This window comes from Tachypleus tridentatus, chromosome 13 (genome assembly GCF_004210375.1).
Source record: "Tachypleus tridentatus isolate NWPU-2018 chromosome 13, ASM421037v1, whole genome shotgun sequence".
NCBI lineage: Eukaryota > Metazoa > Arthropoda > Merostomata > Xiphosura > Limulidae > Tachypleus > Tachypleus tridentatus.
The window spans coordinates 95,764,006-95,790,426 of NC_134837.1; the positions used below are offsets into that span (position 1 = coordinate 95,764,006).

At 30.8% G+C, this 26,421-nt stretch overlaps 1 protein-coding gene across 5 annotated transcripts in view; it reads right to left on the reverse strand.

Moving 5' to 3' along the window:
- LOC143240888 (tyrosine-protein kinase HTK16-like) overlaps window positions 1–26,421 on the reverse strand; it is a 56,875-nt gene that overhangs the window by 8,355 nt on the left and 22,099 nt on the right. For all 5 annotated transcript variants that reach the window (XM_076484111.1, XM_076484113.1, XM_076484114.1 and 2 more), the window contains 10 exons: window positions 23,940–24,045; window positions 22,892–22,959; window positions 21,748–21,885; window positions 19,617–19,734; window positions 19,315–19,355; window positions 18,720–18,846; window positions 18,371–18,441; window positions 17,509–17,655; window positions 10,638–10,826; window positions 475–566 (listed from right to left, as the gene is read on the reverse strand). In XM_076484111.1, the coding sequence (XP_076340226.1) occupies window positions 475–566; window positions 10,638–10,826; window positions 17,509–17,655; window positions 18,371–18,441; window positions 18,720–18,846; window positions 19,315–19,355; window positions 19,617–19,734; window positions 21,748–21,885; window positions 22,892–22,959; window positions 23,940–24,045 (1,097 nt within the window). The remainder of the gene's footprint in view (window positions 1–474; window positions 567–10,637; window positions 10,827–17,508; window positions 17,656–18,370; window positions 18,442–18,719; window positions 18,847–19,314; window positions 19,356–19,616; window positions 19,735–21,747; window positions 21,886–22,891; window positions 22,960–23,939; window positions 24,046–26,421) is intronic.

Sequence of the window (26,421 nt, forward strand, 5' to 3'; positions counted from 1 at the left end):
AAGAACAACAACAATAAAAAACATTTAGACAGAAGTTTACTTGTCTTCATTTTAATTTCTTTCTGTAGGTTATCTACAGCAACATAAAAAATCAAGGAATTATTTAGAATGTATCTTTTTTTGTTTTAACTATTAGTATTATTTTAAGTTCTTTGAAGATTAGTTCAATTAAAACATCTAACCATTGTAGCCTATTTCTTACTTTTGTTGTTTTCATATCATGTCAGCCACTCATCCACACACAATACATACAAAGTTTACATTCTATGTTACATTTCTGTTGTTTTTTTTGAGTCAATTTATTATTTTTAAGAACTTATAAAAGTTGTACAAGTACAATTTGAACAGACATAGTTTCTTGAATTCCATTAACATGGCTTAAAATTATTTTTCGTCCTTGAATTGTTTCTTTCTTTGCATACTGCTTTACAAAGAATTATTCCAATAAAAACTCACTGAGCATAATGCACATACCATTTAACTGGCCATTTCCCTCCTGTGGAAGCAGTATAATAGTCATTTTCTGATCGCAAAGCTCGGGAAAGCCCAAAATCCGTTATTTTTATCTGGAAACAGAATACTTTTTTTTTCAATAATAAGCATTTTAAAAAATATAACTATTACCAAAAAATAAGCATTTCTCTGAAACAAATATATAAAATTATATGACTGTATACAAACATTTTCTATTTGCAAACAAAATATATATTTTTAAGGCCTGTGACACTTAAATCCTTGTTTCTTGCAAAGTTTTTATTTTAACCAATTTTGCATAAGCACTGTCAATACTAAAAATTATTGGTTTTATTAATGGACAAAAGTTTCTGCTTCTTAAGCTTTCATAATCATGCTTTGAGTTTTTCATAGATCTGTCTTACTATATGCTATATTACTGAATATATTGGGAGTGATGCCTCCAGTTAGTAATAAGGTCTAAACTAAAAAGACATATTAATCCCACAGCATATTGTTATAGATATTATATAAGAGTTATCACCTGTCACATTCTGTCTGATAAAGTTTACATGCCATGAGAAAAAATGCTCACAGAACATCAGAGAGGAATATTTTCATCCTGAATACAATGATGATATGAGTGTCAAATATATTCTAGCTCCTTCTTTAGAACTAAATCCACTAGTAGTAACAGGTTAAACAAAGGAAATGCTACTGGATATCATAACAATAAAAATTAAACTGGTCATAAAAACTAATATTCCTTAGTTCATAAAGACTTTGAAACAATAAATCCACCACCTGATAAACTTAATGACAGTTCACGAATACAAGTCAGTATATTTACTCTGTGCAGAAAGTTCCTTGTTGCAGTCCATTTCACTTAACACAGTGAAGAATTTAGGGTACTGACTTACTTTACACCTTGAATACAAAAACTGGAATGAAGAACAATAAAGAAAAAAAAACAAACCAAACAACTCCACGTGGATTGTTGAATCAACTACTAATTGGTTGTTTAAGAGTGACAAAAGGCAGCCTGAAGAATATGACTGTGTCATCCTGAAACAAAAACTAGTAGGTGTTATACTACTGAGTGAATCTTATTTATTGGTTTGGACTTAGTCCACTAGTAGTTAAGGAAGCTAGTACTGTCTTCAATGATGTAATTCTATAAAGGTAATCTATTCTTTGGATGATTCAGCTTATCAACCAGTGAAAAACTGAAACATGGCAAAACATTTTAAAGAAATGCTAAGGAATAGAAAGGACGGAACCTGAAACGTTACTATAGAAGGAGGTATTCTGATAGAGAAGTGGTTGTACATAAGCTGTTGTTGGTAGGTAGTTAATGTAAATAAAGTCAAGAATTTGATAAATGAGACATGTAGGTATAACACGTGTTTTATACCTCCTGTTATTAATGTAGAATTATTTTTAAATTTTCCATTTTAAATATGCAGGTGTATGGACATTTGCAACTAATACTTTAGTTGAGAAAGTCATGAAGCTTCTTTTGCATCAGACTTATTGGTCTGTTTTATTCACCAATGGTAACACCTTGTCTGCCCATTGGGAAGACAGCTATAAAGTCGAACTTAGAATGTGAGAGAAGATATCAGTTTACCACACTTAAAGGTTAGGTGATTCCTAAAAGTTTCAACCTTCTTATTTTCTAATGGGAATAATCAAACATAAACATCATGAAACTGAGAGAGATTGAAAAGTTACTGTTTTAGAAGAGTATATAAAGTTATATTTCCTTGAACAAAGACAGTCAGCTTTCAGTTTATTTATAACTTGATCATCTTGAACAACTTTTAGAACAGTTTTGGCTCTTCAGTAAAAAGACTGTTCATTGTGCTATGTACATACAATTATTTGTGATTTGGGTAATGAATATTTACTTGTATTTTTTAAATATGTTCATTCTCTTTCTTGTAAAACCTCAAAGTGCAAAAATTCTGTTTTATTTCATGGTAAATATCTTGTTGAAACTATATTTATTCTATATTTTATCTTATTAAATCTTTGAAGAAATCAGTTTTACCTAATAATAGTGAAGAGCAAATAGGAAAGAAAATATTTTGATCCTGCTCCTACAACATATATATTACTGTTGAATTTTCAGAGTTCTTCTGATGTGTATTGCCCTTCATTTCTGGGCTTGTAAGCTTAAAAAGGCTTCTCATTTGTAGAAATGGCATTTTCCATGAGCAGAAGGACTTATAACCAATAGGAAAAGTTAATCAAAGAAGAGAACCAGTTGTCCAAGAGAGCTGTTGTGTTTAGGAGAAATTTTCTTAGATAGTGGGCTTTCACCAGTGCTGTGAAGGTCCATGACTTCCTTCATGTTACAGCCACAGACTCAGGAAACAGAACTGTTGACACCTTCTGCACACAAAACAATTGATCAAAACCAACCTCAGAGGGAAACACCAACAACTGAAAATCATAAAAATGATGTATCACCAGATGAGACTGTGAGCAAATATGGCTATCTGCATATAATTCACAGACCTTCAACGAGTTAAAAAAAAAGGATTTTCACTCTGGTTGAGGTCACTCAGGAGACTGCAAATGTCTCTAGTGGAGTAGGGTGATCAAACTGATTATCTAGGATCATTGATTAGTGTCAAGCAAAATCATCAATTAACCTTTTCACAATGGGTCAGAGTTCAAAGTGTTTGTTGACTTGCATTCAAAATTTTATTGAACTGTTTTATTAATTTGTATCAGTAAGTTTGGAATCAAATTGCAGATCATAATTCAAAATCTAATATTATATATGAGTTAATTTCTTAATTTAAAAGAAGAAATTAGAAGAACAGATTTAAATATAGATTTTAGTGAGTCGTGATATACTGAATGCAGCAGTTTAAAATTAGGTATTTGTGATGTTAAAATACTGAGCCTTTAATTTCACACAAATTAGGAACTCTGATTAGTAATATTAACAAGCTAAAATATGAAATAAAAATCTTGAATCTTTTCATACTGCTGAGATATGGCTTATGTATAAAATCACTCTTTCCATTTTTTGAAATGGTTCCTTATATATTCTTATTAACATGTGTGACGTGTAAATAACTAATCAACAGCTTAAAATGTCCCAGGAGTGGTTTTCCCCACCATTTTAATCTTTGAAAAAGCTTCCATATTCTTTCAATCTATGTTCTCAAGGAGGTAAGCTGTGTCTTTAGTCTGCTTGAAGTTTCATATTTTATAAAATATAAAAAAAACTTAGTTACTAAGCTTAATAAGTTATAGTGGAATTTTGTGGTATTAGTGTAGTTATTTATGATTTTTGGTTATTTAAGTGTATATATATAAAATCAAAAAAAAATTTTTTTTGACATCCTCCATGTGTGAAATTTTAAAAGGCTTAGCAATCTATGTCCAGCAGTAAGCTATTACAAAAATTGTAGTGAGAAGAGATAACTAATCACTTTACCTCTTCATTTATTGTTCTATGTTTTAAGAAAAATAAGTTTAATAATTTATTTCTATATAGTAATAATCTATATACACATGTATAATAATTGAAATGTGACTGTATATTACAAAATACTAGTCCACTAAAACACAGGCAAGACAGGGAAAACTAAAGGTTAGTTTTAAATTACTGGATATGTGACCCAATTGGATGTGCACTGGGTCAATGCAAGTTATGTAATGTCAGGTAGGAATAACTGGAAAGTCGATATAATAAAAAGAATATATACATACATAAATATATAGCATTACTAAACATAAGTTACTTAGACTATACATTTGTACAGTGGAACCCATCTAAGCGGCCACCCCTTGAAAGTGGTCATTCAATCACAGTCCCTTTTTTATTTACATAATTACTAATTATGTACAGTAGAATCCCTCTAATCAGGCCAGTTTGTGTCAGTCCCAAAGGTGGCTGCTTTAGAGGGGTTCCACTGTATTTTGTGCTATAATATGTTGTCATTCTAGCACAGAAAAAGCATAATTTATACTTTTTCCTGATTTCTTATGATGGTTACAAGGTTGGTTAAGTGACAGACCCCACACAGAGTACAGAAAATTACATAATACAAAGTTTTACTAAAAACAAACATTTGAAAGGTAATTAAGAAGTTTTAGAGATTATACAAAGAATATTTGAGATTTTGGGGACAAAGAAAAGTTTTTTTTTAATCATAATATGAAATAACTTTGAACTCAGACTAGTTAATGAAACAGACTATTCTCACAAACAAATCTTCAGTAAAAAATTTGAATTTTTGTATACAAAATACTTGTAATCTTTACTACCAAATTTTGTGAAGAACACATGCTGTTTCAAAAGGTATAGTGTAGATTAATTTGTGTATATTATACTGAGCCTGTTGCAAAAGGGTTAACCAAAATTATGGTTAAGTACATTAATGTCATAAAAATAATGAATTAAATATTGATTATTACTATCTTCTATTATTCAACCTATCCAGTAATCAAATTGGGAATAAGTTAACTTTCTCAAAATAGGCTTGGTCAATCTGGCCAACCACATGACCCCTTTGTACTTGTTTGAAGTTATACATTTTACACTATATAGTTTGTAAATCTTCACAAAATTTGTCACTCTTTCAGTTAACATAACAAACCTTTTACATACAAAAAAAATCATATTTATAGTGAAGTATTTTTAATAAAGTAAAACAAAGATTTGTCCATCAATATTTTGAGCATTTTATTTTGAATACCCCATGTGCAAAATAATTTTCAGGATAAGATTAAAAATACTTTTTCTCATCTCTTAAAATCTCAAATTTCCTTTGTATAATCACTAAAATACATTTGAAACCCTTCTTTTTCAGTAATACTTTACATTTTATATATTATTTTTTCTACCTTGTCTCAAAATTGACCAACCTTTTAACCATAAAAAAATGACTTCAAATTGTGACATGAAACTGCATTCACTTACCCTAAATAGGTTTTAAGTTTACAAGGCTATACATTTATTTATAATGCAATTTTATTGTTTTATTGCTCATTGAACCATGACTAACTAATCACTGTGCCATCATTTAAGTTGTAAAACACTCAAGACATATACAGTTCATGTGCAGGCACAGTAAAACATTTTTTTATATTATTTATTTATCCTAATCTAATCTTAACTAACCTAAAAAAATCCATAATTTTACATTTCTGTGACTTTTCTAATAATAAATAAATAGAGAAAAAACAAAAAACATGAAATAAAGTAGTTACCCAATCTTCCTTTTTTCTTGCTATTGATTTACTTTCTTTTAGTTATACATAACACATAATTAAACATATGAGAGAACTATTACTAAATCAGGAAAAAGGAGATGTGAGAAGTGGGTGTGGCAGTAAGGGTACAAATTTTCTGTAGCTTTCTAACCAAACAAAACTGAAAGTTATAAAAATTATGGTTTCTCTAAGCAATGATGACTTTATACTGAGTAAAATTTAGTTTAATACTTTTTCAAAGGGTGACAGATATAATAAAGACAACAAGAAAACAGGTTTCAAGTGTGTTACACTAGAGGAAATTTTGATTTTTTTAAATATTGTTTTGTAGAATTAAGAACTTAAAACTTATACACTATTAAACTATGAACTATGAGTTATTTTATACTATACTGATTGGTATAACAAAGTAGTTCAATAAAATTTAGAATATAAAACAATGTCCGAAAGCTAAATGAACTTCAGTATAAACCTTTACTTCATCCACCATACTCACCAAATCTTTCTCTTATATATTATTGCATTTGGACATTTTTGAAAGGAAAAAACATTTTAAAGTCAAAAGTCAATTGAAAATACCTTTGAAGACTTCACTGCACCAAAAGATGTCAAATTCTTTAAAGATGGCATTTACAAATTTACAATTTATTTGAAGAAGTGTATTGAGTCTAAAGAAGCTTATTTTGATTACATAAGTTAAATAACAAAATGATTTACTTGTTTCCCATTTTTCTTTAACAATCTGACATTTTATAAGCAACAGCCTGATAGCATAACAAAGCAACAAATCATCCAGAGAGGGCTCACTCCAAATTAAGATAAACAAGGTATTAACTTATGTCATGCAATAACAGCTCACACACATTCCTTGATGAGATATTTTCTGTTCAATTTTCTTTCATTTAAATTTTTGATCTAACTTCATAAATTTGTAATTAATAGATTTCAGTTACTTTTCCAAAACAATATATAACAATTTATAAAAACAACATAAAACCAAGAAATCTGCACTTTACCTTAGAAGACATTTGGATTTGGGTATGCAGTTTAGTAAGCTGTTTCTTTTTATAGCATTTTCATTGTTCAAAAATAATTCAAGCAGCTTTAATACAAATAACGTATTGGAAATTATATTAGAATATCCAAGAACTACCATAATTTATCTAGCTTTCTGATTGAACTAAAAATAGGCTAAAAACATTTGTTTATTGATCTAAGCAATATCATTAGTAATAACCATACTAAATTCATATGATGAATTATATGCTTTTACTGTTGAAACAAAAAATGAAATTTGTTGGGCTATGTAGTATGGAATTTGTTTTTCCTACTTATTATAAACATACCCAAAAGTGGTGTTGAAGATAATTACATATTATAATGGATTTACTGTTACATATTTATTTTAATATTGATGTTTGTTTCAGTTAAATATATATATAGCAATGTATGTCTCTTATGCTACAAAATTTCTATTGCAAAATACTCACCTATTCACTTAATTTGTAGAAATTCTCAAGTGTAAGAATTAAAAATATGTTTTACAAAAGCACAAGCATATCATCAAGTGTTGTTGGGGCCAATTAAATTTCTAGAACCTTGCCTAACATTTATAAATCAATGCATCAGGAGACAGTATATATTCTTGGTTTGCTACAGTTGGTATACTATAAACCTAACAAGCTATAACTGCAATTAACACTTATTAATTGGGTAACTACAGATATTTGACCAGGAACATTTACAGATTTCGAACATTACAAATCGTTTAACTTTGGCAGATTACCATCGAACATTAGTATTTCTATGAAACCATTAAATAAGTTCAGTGGTAAAAAAAACTCGCAAGTAATCATTAAGAGATAGTTAGCTTCCCATTAAGTGAGCTGCACTGATATCAACTTGAAATTCATCCATTTATCATGAATTGTCGATAAAATATTCAGTTCCAGATTAGATAGAAGACTCAATATTGTTTGTGAAACTTTTGTAATAACCATTATTATAATTTGTATTATTGTTTGTATACTGAAATTATTTCTTTTAAAAAAAGAATCTTGGTGGCAAATATTATAAATTTGATATATCTTGACAATTAATTTCTGAACATAAATCACAACTTATCTCAGTTTCAGGCAATCTTAATTTGTAATATGCAGAGATGCCAACTATTTCAAATGACTGAGCATAATGATTGCAGACAGAGCCCATACAGATATCGTACAACCACTGGATACAGTTTTGAGTCATCCATGTCTGTGGATGCATCTGTGGCTAAACTGTAAACACTGTTAGTAAGTATGCTAGAAATCATTTTGTCATCTTCACAACCCAACATTTGTACAATGGCTGTAGTTTTGGTTCTAGCACAGCCATATGTTTTCGCTATATCAGAGTCTGAGAACATGTTTCTGAATAGATGTCCTGCATGATTGGCTACAGCTAGGGGTAAATTATGAGCAATAATGAATTGCATGAACATCACTTATGCATTTATGGTTTCATATTCTGAATTCTTACTCATAAATGTCGTTATCTGTATCATTTTTGTCTTTGCCTCAGCCTTTTGTTGGTGAGATGCTGATTTTGTATGTCTGGAACGATCGTTTATCCTGCAATGCGCCACAGAAAAATCGATGTGACAAACTGTACAAAACACAAAAGTCACAGACTTTTCATGCAATGACCGAATATTTTGCACTATACTCTTTCCTAAATTTTTGATTCACAGTTTTAGTCCTTTTAGATTTGCCAGAAACAAGACAATCTGGTGAACGAGGCCTCTTTTTTCCATCTTGTGAACGATTGCATTGGTGTTTCTATGCCGCTTAGAAAACGACAAATACCCATTTACGCGAGCGCTGATTGGCTGACAAGCACTGATGACGTAACTATGGATTCCCCCACGTACCCAGTATGGACAAGCACCGCACTCAAACTATTGGTAGACGTCAGAGATACAAATATTTTTTATTATTTCAAGCACAAAAATGATTATTGCAAGTAACCATTTGGACTATGTCTTTTATTTATTATCAAAATTTATTCATATCTCACTAAAAATTTTCTTTTCACCCATTTCAAGCCCTGGGGAACAATTTATCACTTTATTGTATAGGCCTACATAATATATAATAATTTGGGAGTTGCAACAAGTTGTAATATTTGTCTGTATGAGCGTATAATCATAATGTATACACCAAAATCGTAATGTTGGCATCTCTGAATATGTAACAATGTCAATGTGAGCTGAACAAATATAGTGATATATCAGTGAAACAAGATGAAGTTGAAATTTTATATTCTGGCTTATATACACACATACACACATCACATGTTTTTCACTGGTTGAACAATTTTCAGCTCTTTCAAAGGAATAGAAAAGATCTATAAATGAGAAGTTGCAGCACTACCATTGTCAAATGAATATAAGAAATGCAGAATGAGAATATTTCCTTTAAAAGTTAAATATTACAACTCAGATAATGTACACTACATTTTGATTTCAAGTTTAATGACATAAAATAGTGATTTAATTAAAATCTGAATGCCACTCTAAATAGATTGTGACATGTGCAATTTGGGTCACCCAACTGTATACAGTGGGTTAATGTCATGAAAATAATCAAGTAATTGAAATTAGTATTCTCTCAATTATTCAAACTATCTAGTAATGAAAAATCATAAAAGCAGTATTTTGATAATCATTTTTAACCCTTTAGCAATGGGCTTGGGCTATAATATACACAAGTTTGTATATGAATTTGTATGTTACATATCTATACCAAACATGCAAATTCATACACATGATTTTCATGTTATTATTACGAAAATTATTTGTCCCAAAAATCTCAAATATCATTTGTGTGTAATCTCTAAAACATTCAAAGTACATTTCAAACATTTGTTTTCAGTAAGACTTCACATTCTATTGTATTTTACCTTAATACTATGTGAGGCCTGTCAATGTGACCAACCTCATAACCACCATACAAAAATAGGAAATAAATATAAATTTTTTTTAAATTCTAGAATGCTTGCAAATTATAACACAAAAATATAAATGTTTAGTCTAAATAGCTTAAATATCATAACACTGCAAATGTGTGTGTGTGTGTGTGTGTGTGTGTGTGTGTGTGTGTGTGTGTGTGTGTGTATATATATATATATATATAATATATTTATTATTTTTATTATATTGATGTTTCAGTCATGTCTGGCTAGCATTACATATCTTGTATAGATGCATAACAAGTACACTTACATTACTGCATCCAGTATTATGATCTTTAGTCTTTACAGAGTCCCCTACCTTGGCTGGGGACTAGTATTTTGTAATATATAATCACATTTCAATCATTATTATACATTATATATGTATACAGATTATTACTATTCAGAAATAAGTTATTAACCTTGCAATTTGCAGGTGTTTACTGCAGGATTTTTTTTTCATATATTCAATATCACCATTCTACTTTTTGAAAAAAATTCACCAGTCAATATGCTATAGTTTATTGGACTTGTTTTGAATGGGAGATATATATAACAACAAAATTTATATACTTGTGTTTCATTAGAACTACTTCTCTAAGATATAAATTCCAGTTTTGGTTTCCATTTTTCAGATAATAATTATGCACATTTTAAATACTACAATGAAAAACTTCAGAAACATTCACAAAATTTATAGGATCTTTTGCCATTCATCATCAGATGCAGTTTAGTTTTAAAAGCTAATTTCCTAATCCTTCTCTCCAAATGCATTAGAAAAAATAACACACATGAACTTAGAAAAAGCAATCATTAATAGCTGTTAAGGTGCCATTTTCATAGAATCTTTAATAGAATTTGTAGATGAAAATTGAAAAAAGATTTAAAAAATTTGATAAAACAAAAACAGTTACTACATTTTATAACAACTAATAACATTTGCTCAACCTAACCTGTTGTTTAGAGGCCAGTAGAATGTTACGTGCTGCAAGATCCCGGTGAACAAAGTGCTTTTTTTCTAGGTATTTCATACCACTGGATATCTGTCCAGCCCACAATATCAGTTCTGTTTCTACATTTACTTCTGTAGGATAGTCCAACAAAAAGTCTAACACAGATCCCATAGGCACTAGTTCTTGAATCTTAAAGAAGCAAACTTTCACATTAAAATTTATGAAAGCAAACAATTTTAATGCTTACATCTACATGAGTCTCAAAGAAATAGTGGCTCAGATAAAAGTAAGAAATATTCACCAGTGGGATCTCTGTACAAGAGACAACTTGAGGTATTGCTTTGTTAATGTTACAAAGGTAAAATTTTTGTGAATAAGATAGATAAATATACTGAAGAAAAGGTATATGCAAACTTACAACATTACCAGAAGTTAAATAAAACAAACAAAATAGACATTAATCAAATTTGTCATAAAAGAATAAATCAGCTGCACTGGAAAAAAAAAAAGAGACCTGTACTTGTATGATAAATCAACTACAGGTGAGACTGTACCTGCAAATTATCTGTCACAACAGCATACTCAAACTACAATTAGGATGTTACAAATAAACTTAATCCTTAAGATATAAATCGACTACACTGAATAAGGTATCTGACACTAAGAGAGAAACCAACTACAGTTAAGAAAATATAAGCAAGCTAAAACGATATAGGAATAAAAAAATAACTGGTACAAAGACTAGCTTGTTGGCCTGCTAGTTCTTGTGAATATGTAAAGCTAAAATAAAATAACAACTGTTATTAAATGAATAAATAAAATGTTTTAAAAATAAAGATGAACAATTTATATCCTATAAATATAATCTACAAATGACTTAACAAACAGATAATAATTCATTTGCTTAATCTGATTCATACCATGACAGTTACTATATGCATATATTTGAAAATACTTCACCAACATAAGGAATGCCAGTTGTATTGTGGTTAAAATGTCGTAACATATTCTCCTTTCCTTTCAATGTGCAGTGAGGCCATGATGCATTATAATAATGATTATGTTTATTTAGAACTAATGCAAAAACATCAATGTTTATGCTCTAATTTCACATGTATAAAATATTCAGCACCAGTTTTTTATATCAGATTAAAAGTAGGTGGCACTTCCCTCAAAATTTCACTAAAATCTTTATATCTCAAACATCAAACAGATTGCTTCTGTAATAATGAGCAAGTGGAACCAGTTTAAATAAAATATAGAAACTGGTATTATAAGTAATTTTACACTTGTTAATGTTATTAACACAATTACTCAGTAGGCAAAGTTAACATTTTCCTAAACTGAAAATGTATTTCGAATAATATTTACCTCTACTGATAATACAACTATTTCTCGATCTCTGGGGCTTCTTGTTCCACTCTTTGCCCATCTAAATATGGAACATGTTTGCTTCAGTCTTTTATATCCCTATTTGAATGCCCTTGGCAAATTCTAATTTGCAAAAATTCACAACCAACTTCAATGCATCTTCCATCTAACTACTGTATATAAGCACCTCATTCAGATAAAGTAACCACTTTTTGAGACATAAACCAGCTCTTAACAGGGAGGTAGGTTTGAAAATACATTTTCAGTTTATGAAAATGTTAACTTCCAAAACATAACACCCACTGACAATATAGCTAGAACCCACAGTATCAGTAGGCAGTATAAGAAAACATCTGTACAAAATAGGAGGGAACTAAGATAAAGATGTTACAAAGGTGGAGAAACCACACTGCATGCAGGGTTAATGTTTTACACACACACGCACACACTTTTCATTGGATACTCAACCTGTTGTTTCAAACTATGAGAAAGTAACCTACATCAAAGTGGACAAACTTTATCCTTCACCTGAAGAAGTCAAAAGGTTACATTCCAGGCTTGGAATGATGGGATTGTGTATGCCATACTGTACCAGAAAAACAGAATTCATCTGGTCTGGAATTATGAGCATTCATCCTCACTCCTCCACCCAGTTGACAGGAAGTATTCCACTTGTCTGTTTTATTATGGAGAGGATGTGGAATCTGTGCTCAACCAAGAATCTAGGATGGAATCATTTCACATTCTGAATTATAAGGAGATAGTGGATCTCCCTCTATGAATAATATACAAAACCAAGATTGATAAAAGAGAAGGACAATGCACACTCCACCCATATAGCGTAGTGTCAAATCTGAACTGGAATTACAAGTAGACTCCTGTGGAGGCTGGTACCACTGATTCTGACATTTGGGAAAAGCATCCAGGGACCCAAATAGAAGGGCCCCCAACTTTGCCTTCTTCTCCAAGAGTGGAGAAACACACACAAACACTAGACGAAAAGCTTCTGTCTGCCACTGAGGCTGGGGTAGTAAGAACTCCTGAGCTCCACTAGTACAGTATGAGGGTTAATATCAATTGTGGAGTCTATTGCAATAAATGAATCAAGTTACCTACACTTTTAAAAGCAAACCAATCCCAATTTATTCAACCTGAAGATTGGTATGGACAGGCAGAGCTCCCTCCAGTTTTATTCATGACAGTTCATGAGTTGTAGTCCATGATAATAAGGTAATACCATCTGGTAGGCAACTAGATGGTTTATGGAACACCTTATTTAAACATAGTTTGTTGCAAACTGTAATAATTATAATGGAACTGGTTGCACATGCAGAATTGAAAACAAAAGGCATATCTGCCTGTGCAACACTTGCTGCAGAATGGGATCCAGTGAAAAATAAAGAGACCCTGGAAACAAAATGGAGTATATGATTGAGAAAGATATTCACAAGGGTACTCAAAAACCCTTAGAAGAGGAAACTATCAGATTCTGTAAGTAACAAGATAGAAAACTGTATTAAGAGTAACCCACATACCAGCTCTCCCAATGCTTTCCAGAGAGTAATTCAAAGGAGCAGCTAATGACATACAGATAAGACAAATCTGGTGAGATGTGACAATAATCCATTCCAGACCATGTAAATCAATTTGCCACCTTGATAGGGTAATGAGAGATAAATCATGAAAAATCAAAGAATCCCAATTTATTAACAATCAATACTATGAAATGAGTAAGTATGAGGCACATAACACCTGAGGACCCCAATAGGAAGTAACCAACAATTAGGATTAGAGCAGTCACAAATGTGAGAAATGCCTGATAAATAAATTAGTGAAAAGGATTTTTCTCATTCCTTGGTTGCCAGAGTTTTGGGAAGTAAACATCTATAAAGTGAAGTACGACAAATGTGAAACAATAAAGTCCAATGCCCACAGGTTGCAAACAATTCCAACTGATGACATCCACAATTCAATAACAAAGGGCTCAAAGGGAGGATGAGAAAATGCCTGTAAAAACAACTATACAATTCCAATTTGGTAATTCAAAAGGTTGTTTGGGTCAAAGAATATGAAAAAAGTTTAACAGACCAAACAGTACTGAGGATTCAAAAACCTTCCAAAATTTGGAATGCTGAAAAATATTGCATAAGGATGCCTTATATAGTCACTGTAGACAAGGCAAGAACCCCCACAAATATCCAAGTCATATAACAGGATATTATAATAAATATGCCATTTCCAATGATAAATGGCTTAGTCTACAGAGAGATTTATTTGAATACAGAGAAACCTTAGAAGTTAAACCTAGATGGTGCACAAAGGACCACATAAGTTCCAAGCATGAAGATTAAGTTTTTGAACATATGGATTGAGAATATCTGATCTAGGTTGTTTCAACAGAGATGATCAATGTGAGAAAGGTACAGGTGGACATTCCTACAGATACCAAAAAAGTGGAAACCATGTTTGAGCTGGTCAATATGGTGAAACCAATATAATTGGACAGGGAGCAGAAGAAACCATAGTCAGAATGCAGAGTAATAGCTGAATCAAGAGAAAAGCATACAGATGTAAACCTGCCCAGTCATGACTGAATGCATCTATTACCAATGCTTGAGGACAAGGTATTGGCAACCAAAACAACTGTAGTTGAGAATTCCAACAAGTTGCTAAAGGTATCAATAATTGGAGATCCGATATAAGAGCAAATCCACTGAAAAACTGTGATGTAGCATCCATTCCATTAGAAAAAAATTTAGTTGGGTTGAGACAAGTGATCTGCAATTAAATTCATTTATTCCTGGAAAATGACATGCTAAGAGACTGATGATACAATAGGAATGAGCCCAATAGAGAAAATCCTAGGAACATCTCAAGATTGCATGCCTCCTTGATGAGAAATTTGAGATACCATTGTGGAATTGTCAGAATGTATCACAACAATTTTTTCCTTCAAAGAAACAGATCTTTAAAAATGTTGATGTGGATGATAGATCTGTCTTCTGTTCAAATATCCAGGAACTTCTGATCTTGAAGATAAGCTCCCCATACCTGAAGAAATGCATTTGTGAACATTTGATGGATCTCAGGACAAGGTGGTGGAATGGGTACCACAAAAGCAGTGATGTACTGATCTAACCATCATTTGTGATCAACTATGTTACTCCTAAGTAACAAAACAAGATGATCCAAGGAATAGAAAAGCATGATCTGTTGGTTGTGCAGTGACCACTAAAAGGACCTCACATGCACTCATCCCAAAGGTATGAGAGCTCAAGGGATGCCACATCCCCAAAACAGACAGAACAATTTGCATAGTAGGAGAAGAAAACACAAGTAAAAGGCTGATGGTCCTATTCATGACTTGAAGCTGATAAGGCTTGGTTGAATATTAAAAAACACACCCAGATGAACAAGATATCACCAGTCAGATAAAAAAAAAGCCAACTTTTGTGGTTTCCAAAAGGAAAATCTGACAATGTTGTTCTGATAACTGACTGAATGGTGCCAGTTGTCTATATAATGATATGTGCACAGACCCAATGATTGCAGGTGATGAGGAAAAGCTCAAACAACTTTGCTAAAGACATGCAGTGCTGATGGAAAACAAAAAGATAGGATCCTGAATTACAGCACATAGCCTCGTACACAAACCACAATGAGTATACAGAGATTAGCATTAATAACAATAAACTTGGTCATCCAGGATCCTGGTGCAAAGTGCCATCGTCGGTTGTGAAAAGTTTCCATTGTAGAGCATTAAGGATCTAAAAATTGGTTAAGCTAAGATGGATCAATAATTGGATACCAATCTCTTGTCTTCTTAGGTACAGTGAATAAATGGGAATAAAACAATGGAATTGACTCTCTTGACTAACAACTCTCTTATGGCTTGGGAATGAGGCTCCACTCACTGTGGATTTGTTGGAGATGAAAAGGCAACAAATTGTGCAGATAATGGTGGAGGTGATGTAAAGTTAATAATCAACCATGAAGTCAAAACACGATTGGTTCCATGGTTAAAGAACTCTAGATGTTACTGTCAAACCGCTTGAGCCAAAAGTCCTTGAAAATAAGAACAGATTTCTTTACAAGAACCAAAGGAATTGAGATATGAGATATGACAAGTTCACAGTCCCAAATTAGCACTCAATGCTGAAGAAAGGCAAGAAGCTGGGTTGTATTAATTCATGATCCTAATGTCTCTGGAACTCTAGAAAACAATATGGGATGGAGAAAAAAGCTTCTAACAACTCTGTGAAGGAAGAATACAGTAAACAAACACTTTCTAACAAAACATCTCTACCAAATAAATCCCAATAACAAACCAGCCACAAAACCAAAGAAAGAACTGAATAAGACAATCTGACTGAGATAAACATCAGCAAAATCCCCTACTAATCCTCAAATTACTGAGGGAAATTTGATAGGCTTTAGACAAAAGTTGGATCAAAGATAAACACATCAGGACAGTTGTAAGAGTAAAATGAAAATGAGAAAACTGTGGACTGTTTAAAGTGATCACATGTTTCAATATAAAATTTTGCAGGTCCAAAATGGGTCCATCTGTTGAGAATGTAAATATGTCCCCTCCTGACAGTGGTAAGTCAAAGCATGCTGTTATAATAAATGTGGGAGACAAGGCATAGTTATCCCATCATGTAATTGAGCAGCAAATCTCCAAAAAAGAGCATCAACATCAGGAGGAGGAAGAATCAAGTAGTCACTTGCCATCCTTTTCCTTTTTGCCAGCAAGGAAGGATTAGAGTCAAAACCCCAATAATAAGAGCAAAGAACTGAAGAAAAGTGGCTGGAGTTAGATGACCAAAAATTATCATCTGTTGATGCTGAACTAGTGAAAGAAGGAACTAAAAAAAGCAACTCTAAATTCTCGCCAAGTGGTCCCAGGTCATTTGCAATAGCTGCCTCAGAAGCCCCTGAAGACACATTGGGTCCACATCTCCATCTCACAATAAATGATACTGTGGACAAATTTGTTTGAAAATGAGCCCTCCCCATGGCTGTTGATGAACACCAAATAGCAGAGGTGTAAGAAAAGAGGTCTCATTGGTTTTCGTAGGGGAACAATTAACTTGGGAACTTTTAACCATTGGTAGATTTTTTTTAAAAGTAATTTATAAATATAACCAAAAAAATGCTAACCATATTCAAAGTTGCAACCCAAACTCTGAATAATCCCAACACTCTTGTTTATAGAAATCCATGCCAAACACTTTGTCAAGAAAAACTGATTACAATATCTGAATGAGGTGCTTATATACAGTAGTTAAATGGAGGGCACACTGAAGTTGGTGGTAAATTTTGCAATTAAGAATTTGCCAAGGGCATCTGAGCCAGATGTAATACACTGGAGCAAACATGTTCAAAGTAGAAGCCCTGGAGACTGCAAAACAACTGTATTGTCAGCAGAGGTATGTATGTTTTGAAATTCAAAACTTCAAGATATAGAGAGTTGGAGACGATTTAAATCAGTGCTTACCATCATCAGAGGTGGACCTAAACAAACACCCAGTAGTCTTACAATACATGGATGACTTAACCCAACCATCACTTCCACTTCCCGAATAAACTCTTCCCGTCCACTGTGAATATGTTCATCACGCAAAGTTTTCACTGCTACGTGTCTCTGGTATGTCATAGAAAAAACATCTGTCTTATAGAGGCAAAATGTTTTACTGAAAACACATTTTTTAATACACTTTTTATCTGGGAGGGGAATTATCTTTTCACTGTAAAGAAAGAAACAAAACATTTAAAACTAAATCTATTTATCTCACTGAAACATAAGACACAAGACTAGTGGACCTAGCATGACAGTATGATGACTAGTTTAACTATTCTTACACCACCATTAAAATGCTGGAGGCAGAACGTGCATTTTATTTATTGGAAAAATAACTTCTCAAGTTCAGTACATCACTATTAGTTAACTGCATTGTGCATGACCAGCATTTCTTGGATTAAAAAATATTAGTGGTTAAATAGAACTACACCAGTGTAGTTAAGATAATAACATAGTGTAATCAAGGTTGTTTTAGTCAACAGATGTCATCATGGTTTTATGTGACAAGACGTTGGTACTTAGAGTTTGAACTCAAAGGTATTACAACAAGTTTTTTAGAAATTAGCAATATCTAAAATTCACAACTATTCAATATTTTTTTCTTTCTTGCAAATAAATAAAATTATAGATGTAGAAATGTGCAAGTGTTGCCATTCTTTGGCTTATTTTGGTGTATTTGTATAAATAATTTAAAATAATTCATCAATATGTACATTTTGTATGATATAGATAAACATGAGAAAAATTATGACACAAAAATAAAGCATCTTATAGTCACCACTTTGTTTGAAGAGCTGTGCCACATCCCTTGTAAAACTGAACCAAATTCTCCCTCTCCTATTGGTGAACCTATAAATCAAAATTGGTGTTTTCACAGACAAATTTCAACAAAAACTGTGTTTCTTATCACATTAACATAATATCTGCTGTAGGTTTTGCTGATCTTTCTTCCCTAAAATAAATTTATTACAAATTATTTATCTCAAAAATGAGGACAAACATTTAATAAATTTAAAGTAATAAATACTTCAGTTACTTTTCTAAATAATTGCAAAATAGAACACAAATTACATTCTCATTAATTTTTGCCCATTTAGAAGAAAAACAATAAAAAGTTAATGAAATACCTATTAATTTTAAGGAATCCCTTCTAATTAAGTTAGGCAGTGATGAAATTCGATTACTTGCACGTCTTAATGGTGTTTGCAAATGAGTGATGTCATTTGGATTATATTTAATGCTAGCATCAGTGTGCTGAAAGAAATAAAAATACAAAAACACTGGCTTATTCAATATCTACTAGAATGTTCATATTTATTGCATTACGAGATGTAAAAACACCTCTGGAAAGATAATTTACTATATCTCAATAAAGTATTATATAAAAGGTAAAATTTATTAAACACCATTTAACATAATGATATGAGAACTTACACAGTAAAACACTTTTGTATTTAAAATAAACTTATAAAAATCAACAGATGCTGTTTATATTTTTCACCTGCTACTTTGGTTTTAGGTTATAATTAATCCTGTTTGCAAAAAAAATAAAAATAAAATATTATTCTACTGACACAAAAACTTCAAACATATCAATTTAGTGATGAAAGTGTATAAGTGTATCAGTACAAATAAACCATTCCTATTCAATGTTTATAAAATATTTTATCAGTTTCTTTTATAACTATTTGTTAACAGAGTATAAAGTTCATGAGATCTTACCTTTTCATTCGTGACATGAGAATTATTATTTTCTGTAACACCTAGTCAGGTAAAAGATAAGAAAAAAGATTAATCTCATAAAATTACAACTTCATTTCTGTTAAAAAAAATCAACATAATGAAATGAAGAATGAATTCTTGCACAAAAAATTAATCTACGTTACTTCTATGATAAGTGATGTTCAAACATTTTGTCAATTGCATTAGTAGAACAATTAACTTTGTTTGAACCATCTCCTTTAAAATATATATATACATGTTTTCTATAAAAAATTAATGGGAACTTAATTTATCAAACTTACTAGGTGGAACAGGACAGACTAGCTGATAAGGCAATCCATCTGTCATTCTCTTGTAGTGTTCCACCACATGCTCTAAGGACTCTAGGTATGGGCCTCCATCAATAAAATAAAATAAGCCCTTTGAAGTACAAAATAATTTATTTTAGTTGTTTACATATTGCTGCTAGTTCACCAAAATAACTAAACATCTTGTAAAACAAACTTCAAATTTGCAAGTTTACCTTAATTATATTCTACATATAAATATACAGATATTTTCCTTTCATAGAGAATGAAAACAGTTAACAAGTAATAAAACCTGCTTTATAAACATTCACACAGATATGAGTGACTATTTGTGCTAGTCATCCTTTATTTTGAATTGAATAAATAGAAGAAAGGATACTAATTAAAATTACTTATGGAAAATTCCTTGGCTACTCTGACTGACGAGTGAGATTTAACTCTATGATGCAGTCCTGAAATACTTTACATTGTTCCAATGGTCAGGTCTGGAAGACTCATACAAACAATTTTATACACTTGCTCAACAGAAACAACAGAGAAAAGACATCTCACTGATCCCTTTACTTATTAAGATGCTAAACATTGTGTTTAAGATCATATAAAAGTCTCAGTAATGTACGATAAAAACATTTATTGATCATGTATAATAAGAAAAAATAAATCTAAACCAAAGTATTTTCAACAATAAACACTACATTCCAGTATGGTTTGTATTTTTGTTCATTTCTAATGCTAGGTAATAAATAGACAAAATGATCAAAAAAGTTTTCCATACACACAATCTTTTTCACTGAATAAATAAGCACAAACAAGTAGCTTTGCTCCTTTCATACAAATTCAGCACTATAGGTATAGTTTAATTCTACATTTAACCTTTATTCTAGAGGCCAATGATAGCTAAACTACCTTTTGTATTACTGAACTATCTCACAGAAAGTACCACTTAAGAATTCTTTACTTGTGTATTCGTGCATTCTTTAGTGGCACTGAACACAAAGAGGTTTAGGAAAGTAGGGAGATTATGTCTTCCTACTACTTCAACTTTGGTATGATCACTCATCCACTTTGATCCAACAACATACGTTAGCTAGTGGCTATCCCAAGTTCAGCACTCGGAAACAGACACCAAAGGCAAGGCATAACAATGGGATGATGATAACATCAATGAGAATATGACTTGAGTGAAGTATAATGTAAATAACTACTAGCACTAGTAAAGAAATTAAACAATTTCCATTGCTATTTTATGTTACTTATTGCATGACAAATTTTTAAACACCATAAGAGAGGCTCTTTTGGACTGGAAAGAAGTAACAACTGCAAGAGGATATGGAAAATTATAGGAGAGTTTCAGAACTTTTCTCAACAAAAAAGAACACTGATAATTATTAAACTATGGATATCAACCTTACCAATGTCAGCAAAAGTTTATTCCAAAATTATTTATTTTAAGATGGGCAGAGGTAACTATTTACAGATTCATGCACACAAATAGTAGCAATGCCAATGTGTATTTTGTAAAGCATAGTTCAAATAAAGAAACTGAGAGTACAGTAAATATTCATAATTTAAGGAATGCTATTCTAAAGATATAAATGTTTTAAATATCTTTTACATTCAGGAAGCCAACAAGATCAGTTAGTAACACTATAATGAATTTATGTACATTTTATCTAAGCTAAATTAAGTTCAATTAAATTAAATTAGGTTAAATTATTCACATTATTCTAAGATCACTATTGTTATTTTGTTTTACCTTTATCAGATGCAAACCATTTTCAGTTATACAAATGTTTTGGCTTATATCATTACAGTTGGAAATCACACTTACATAATTTGAATTTTTTTACTTAGTGAGAAATATTTAACTTTAAATCCAAATTATATTATTCAAGGGTAGGTGAAGACCACACCTTCCTATACTGTGATGTTTGAAAATTATTAAGGTTCAAAAAACCAAGTGAACACAAAGTTATGAAACCCTACATACAACCCAAACACTTTCAAAAAGTGACTTTTTTTTCTTCTTCAGAGACAAACTGATGAAAGGTCCACATTTGGAAATCATTCAAGTACTATTTTTGCATCTTTGTATACTGTGTTTCATAAATGAACATTTACATACCTTTCGTTGTATTTCATAGTGAAAAACTTGTGAATTGCACATCATAGATAATACATAAACACCTGGTTTTCTCTTGCTTTTCCGCACTAGAAAAACCCCATCATTAGAGCCTTTGCTTTGTAACAAGTTTGTGGCCATCTGTAAGAAAATTAAAGTTTGAATGCTGGCACAAGATCACAATACAAAAGTCCTAAAATTAACAGCCTGGTACAAAATGTTCAGTTTGTAACATGTGTATCTGCTTATCTACTCATCTACCATCGATTTACAGTTGAGATGTGTGGCCATTACAGTGTTTTAATATGTTATTTACAGCCACAGAAGACAATTCTTAGTATGTATGTGATATTCTTAACAAAATTATTATTCCTTCATAATTGAATAGAGAAAAAAAATTCATTGCTACAACTTGGTTGATCTACTATTATCTCAGTGTTAAAGAAACAAAATTTTAAGAAATATGATGAATTTACTTATCAGTATAATAGCTCACACTGTTAATGTTGAGAAAGATCATATATATTAAATAATAATACATGAAAGCAATGCATGCAGTCTTAAGTTGCATACCTGTTTCTAGTAAAATTAGATATGTATTCAAAAATAAACCAATGCATGAGCAACATTTCACAATAACTCATTACCGAATCTTTTTTAATTCTTGGTAGTTTTTCTGTCATTGATATTAATCACTGGTAAAACATTTACCATTACGTCAAACCCTCTTTATTCATGCAATTAGATTTCAAATACAAGATTTTAATTTTATCCTTGCATGTAATTCATACAAGTTTTCATTATTGTAAAATTTCAAGAAATTATCCTACTATTGAAGGTAAAAATCTAATCATGTATCTTCTATGGTACATTTTCAAGCTTACTAATTTATATGTGGAATCCATAAACTAAAATTAACCAAAATATAAAAAAACACATCAAGTTACATGAAGGGCAAAATAACATTTAACACAATATCTAGTTTTTAAATGGCATACACTTGTTACCAAACTATCATGATGTATAACAAATGAAGTCATAAGGGTTAGCTATGATGCTCATACAAGTGTTTTTGTTTGAATCAGAATTTTTATTTAATGCATGACAAGTAGCAAGACAAAATACTTTAAGTGATATCCAAACTTACTTCTCGATCCAAGTTGAGATGAAACCATTCTGATCGGGAAGTTGTTGGTGCATATGGTGTGTAGTTCTCTGATATAAAGATTAAATTGGTCATGCAAAAATAAAAATGTTTACTTCCTGAACTTAGAAATGAAACTGTTTCTAAAGGAAACTTAAGCAATTAAATTTAAAATAAAAAAAGAAAAATACAACACGAACTTAAATATAAAAAAAACAAATAAATAAAAAGGAGGAAAACAAACCAAAACCAATTAACATTTTCTACACAGACTCCATCAAATTGATCACTTGTGTAACCATGGAATACACCTTAAAGTTTCCACAATATGACTTTTAATACAGAATTTTATCTTCACAAAATCTTGAAGACTTTCAATGAACTTCATAAGACTTTTGTATAAAAAAAATGATTTTTTTATAAATATTTTTAATAAAGAAATTTCCATGAGCATATTAAGTGGTTTTGTTTACTAGTCAGAACTCAAAGTTAAATTCATCTTAAGAATAAAAATCCATTTATTCTTCTGGAAATCTTAGTTTCCTAGTAGCAATTTCTCAAAGAGAAGATGTGACAAGTGGGTATAGCAAGATGGTCTAATTTTCTAGTTTCCAGATTGAAGGCTATAAAAATATTATAATGAGAAATTAAATTGAGTTCCTTACTTCTTGAAGAAGTGGTAAATAAATAAGAGAAGAGTGAATCTCTTGGATACAAATGGCACAATTCTCCCTTTAGGAGAAATTGACGATTTTTAAAAATAATTTATTAGCTTTACTTTGATGCCAAACTTTTTGATACACCATGAAAATAAAGTGGTTGAATTAAATTTTAAATGTAACTCAGTAAAACTTTGTAACATGATTGAAACAAATTCAAGAAAATGCCCATAATGAGAGATTAAAACATACAGTAATGATAATAACACTAAACAAACCTGTTATTTCTATCATTGTATTACTTATTTGATGAATACTTTGTTTTATATTTTAACTAATGAAAAGAATGTTGACATAATGTTCTTAGTTTCTAGCTAATAAGTGATACTCACCAAGAAAACGGACACAGTCTAGGTGCCCATTTCTTAAGGCCACTTCTAATGGTGTTTCGTTATCATTAGATCGTGGATAACAAGGTGCTCCAACTTCCAGCAGTACCTATAAGCCACCAAAAGCAATAAATGAAAGTTTTACTCAAAATTTACTGTTAAAGCTTAAATTACTTTTGAAAAATTGATTAGCAGCTTTTGCAAATCAATCTTTAAATTTATCAGCATTTAGTAGTGCATTTTGAATATCAACGTGATAAATGTATATTTTGGATCCCTGTACAATATTCAGCATATACTTTCATTATAACATGTTCAAGATATATGAAAGGAGCTCAGTTGAAAAATTTAAAACAGACATAGACAGTAAACAATTTGATTCATGATAAGGTAACCATTGTTATTGTGCTTACTAAAACTTTGTTTTATATTGTAATATAAAACCACGTTTATCATAATTATCTCTGAGTTTATAACAATGTACATCTATTTGTAACTAAATTTTATTCTTTACTGTCTTTTGAATCACCACTAACTATTGTCTGTGCACTTATAAGTTGTAAATTACTCAGGGAATGTGCAGCTCATGTTGAGCTATCAAACTACATTATCCACGAGCTATTACAATAAGTACAAGTAGCTCACATGCATACCTTGTGAAACATTTTAATTTTATTATTATTATTTACTTTACATAATCTAATCTTAATTAACCTAAAAATTCTCTTATTTTCACATTTTAGTTGCTTTTATAATTATAGATAGAGAATAAACATGAAAACCAAGAAATCCAAGAAATACTTATAAAATCTTTTTTTTGCTCTCAGTTGTTGAAGAGAGTTAACCATAATTTTGTTATTCTACTCATAGTATAGTGATTAATTTTTATTAAATTGCTCCAAACAATACAGAATAACAACGTTGAAAAAGTAGACAAATAATCTTACCTCTCAAAATTATTCTGGGTTTCTAACTCTGCGACAACAGTCATTACAAATTCATCCAAGCTATCTGTTAACTTTCTTACAGGAAAAACCACTCATACTCTGAGTGAAATTCACATTAAACCTTTCAAAACAACTTTATACAACATGTAATTTGATAGATGAAGACTTTGAGTTTGTTTGGTTATAGGAAATATATAATTAAATGTAAGAATGAAATATTAATGAATTATGAAAGGGAAGATGTGACAAGTGGCTGTGGAAGGAAGGGATATGATTTTCTATTTGATAGTTCTGTAACCAAAAATATTTGAAGGCTATAATAAGTATGGTATATCTGAGCAATTATGATTTTATAGAATAATTTAAGTTTAATTTTGTACTTTTTAAAGGGGTGGTGGATAAAAAAAGGATGATGACGTGCTCAGAAAATGTCACAGGTGTCACACTAGGGGAAATTCAGGATTTTTTAAAGTACTGCCTTGTAGATTTAATAACTTAAAACACAGATTATTAAAAAATGGATTATTAGTATGGAGTTTATGCTATTTCAATTGAAATAACATAAAGAAACAGTAGTTTAAAACAATTTTAAATACAGGACACTAAAACTTCGTGTCATTTGCAGTAAAAAACACCAGCATGGACAAGTTTACTATGTCATACTAATTGACAATACACTACAAACAAAAAGTTTATCCTTCTCATTTATTTCAGCTGAGCTGCTTGCTGCACTGCCAGTTGAGAAACTTCTAGATGATGGCTCTATGATATAAAACTAAGGTTTCTTTCCATATGGTTGGACATAAGGTCTTCTTGATGTGCTAAGATATGTCTACTGCATCTTTCAAAATCAATTTGCACAAAGTGTTCAATAGTATTAGAAGCAATTCCAATCAGTTTTAATTTTACTCATCAAGCTGACACATTTTTCAACAACTGCATCTAAGAAGAGAAGTACTCTCAAAACTTTCACTAACTTTATCATGTTAATAAATTTATCCTGGTAGAAGTGATGAATTCTCTTCCAAACCTCTGATGCAGAAATGATCCAAGTCTAACAATTACTGATAATGAAAATTTTTATTTCATTCCAATCAGACTCTAGAACATTGTTATTGCATTCCCCTGAAATGTGATGCTACTCAGGATACTTTTGCATTACCATGTCCAACCAATTAGTCATTGTCATTTGGTCAAAGTTGTGCATCCAGAATCTAGCACAATTAAATGTTTTCCTCATAGTCATCTTGTTTAAAACAATATTCATGGCACAGTTAATGGATTAATGATAGGGAAAACAATCTAATAATAAAAATGAAGATGACTGAAAAACACAAAACATTTTATTTACAAGGTTTGAACATTTCAGAATACACTTATTCTATCTTCAGTAAAATCTGAAAATAGTGTTACAAAGATATTTATTAATTACAACTGCAATATAATTAATAACTAGTTAGTTAATTATTGAGTAAATTAGTAAATGGAAGGATAAAAAAACATTGTGATGCAGTTGAGTTTTTGGCATCTAAATTTAG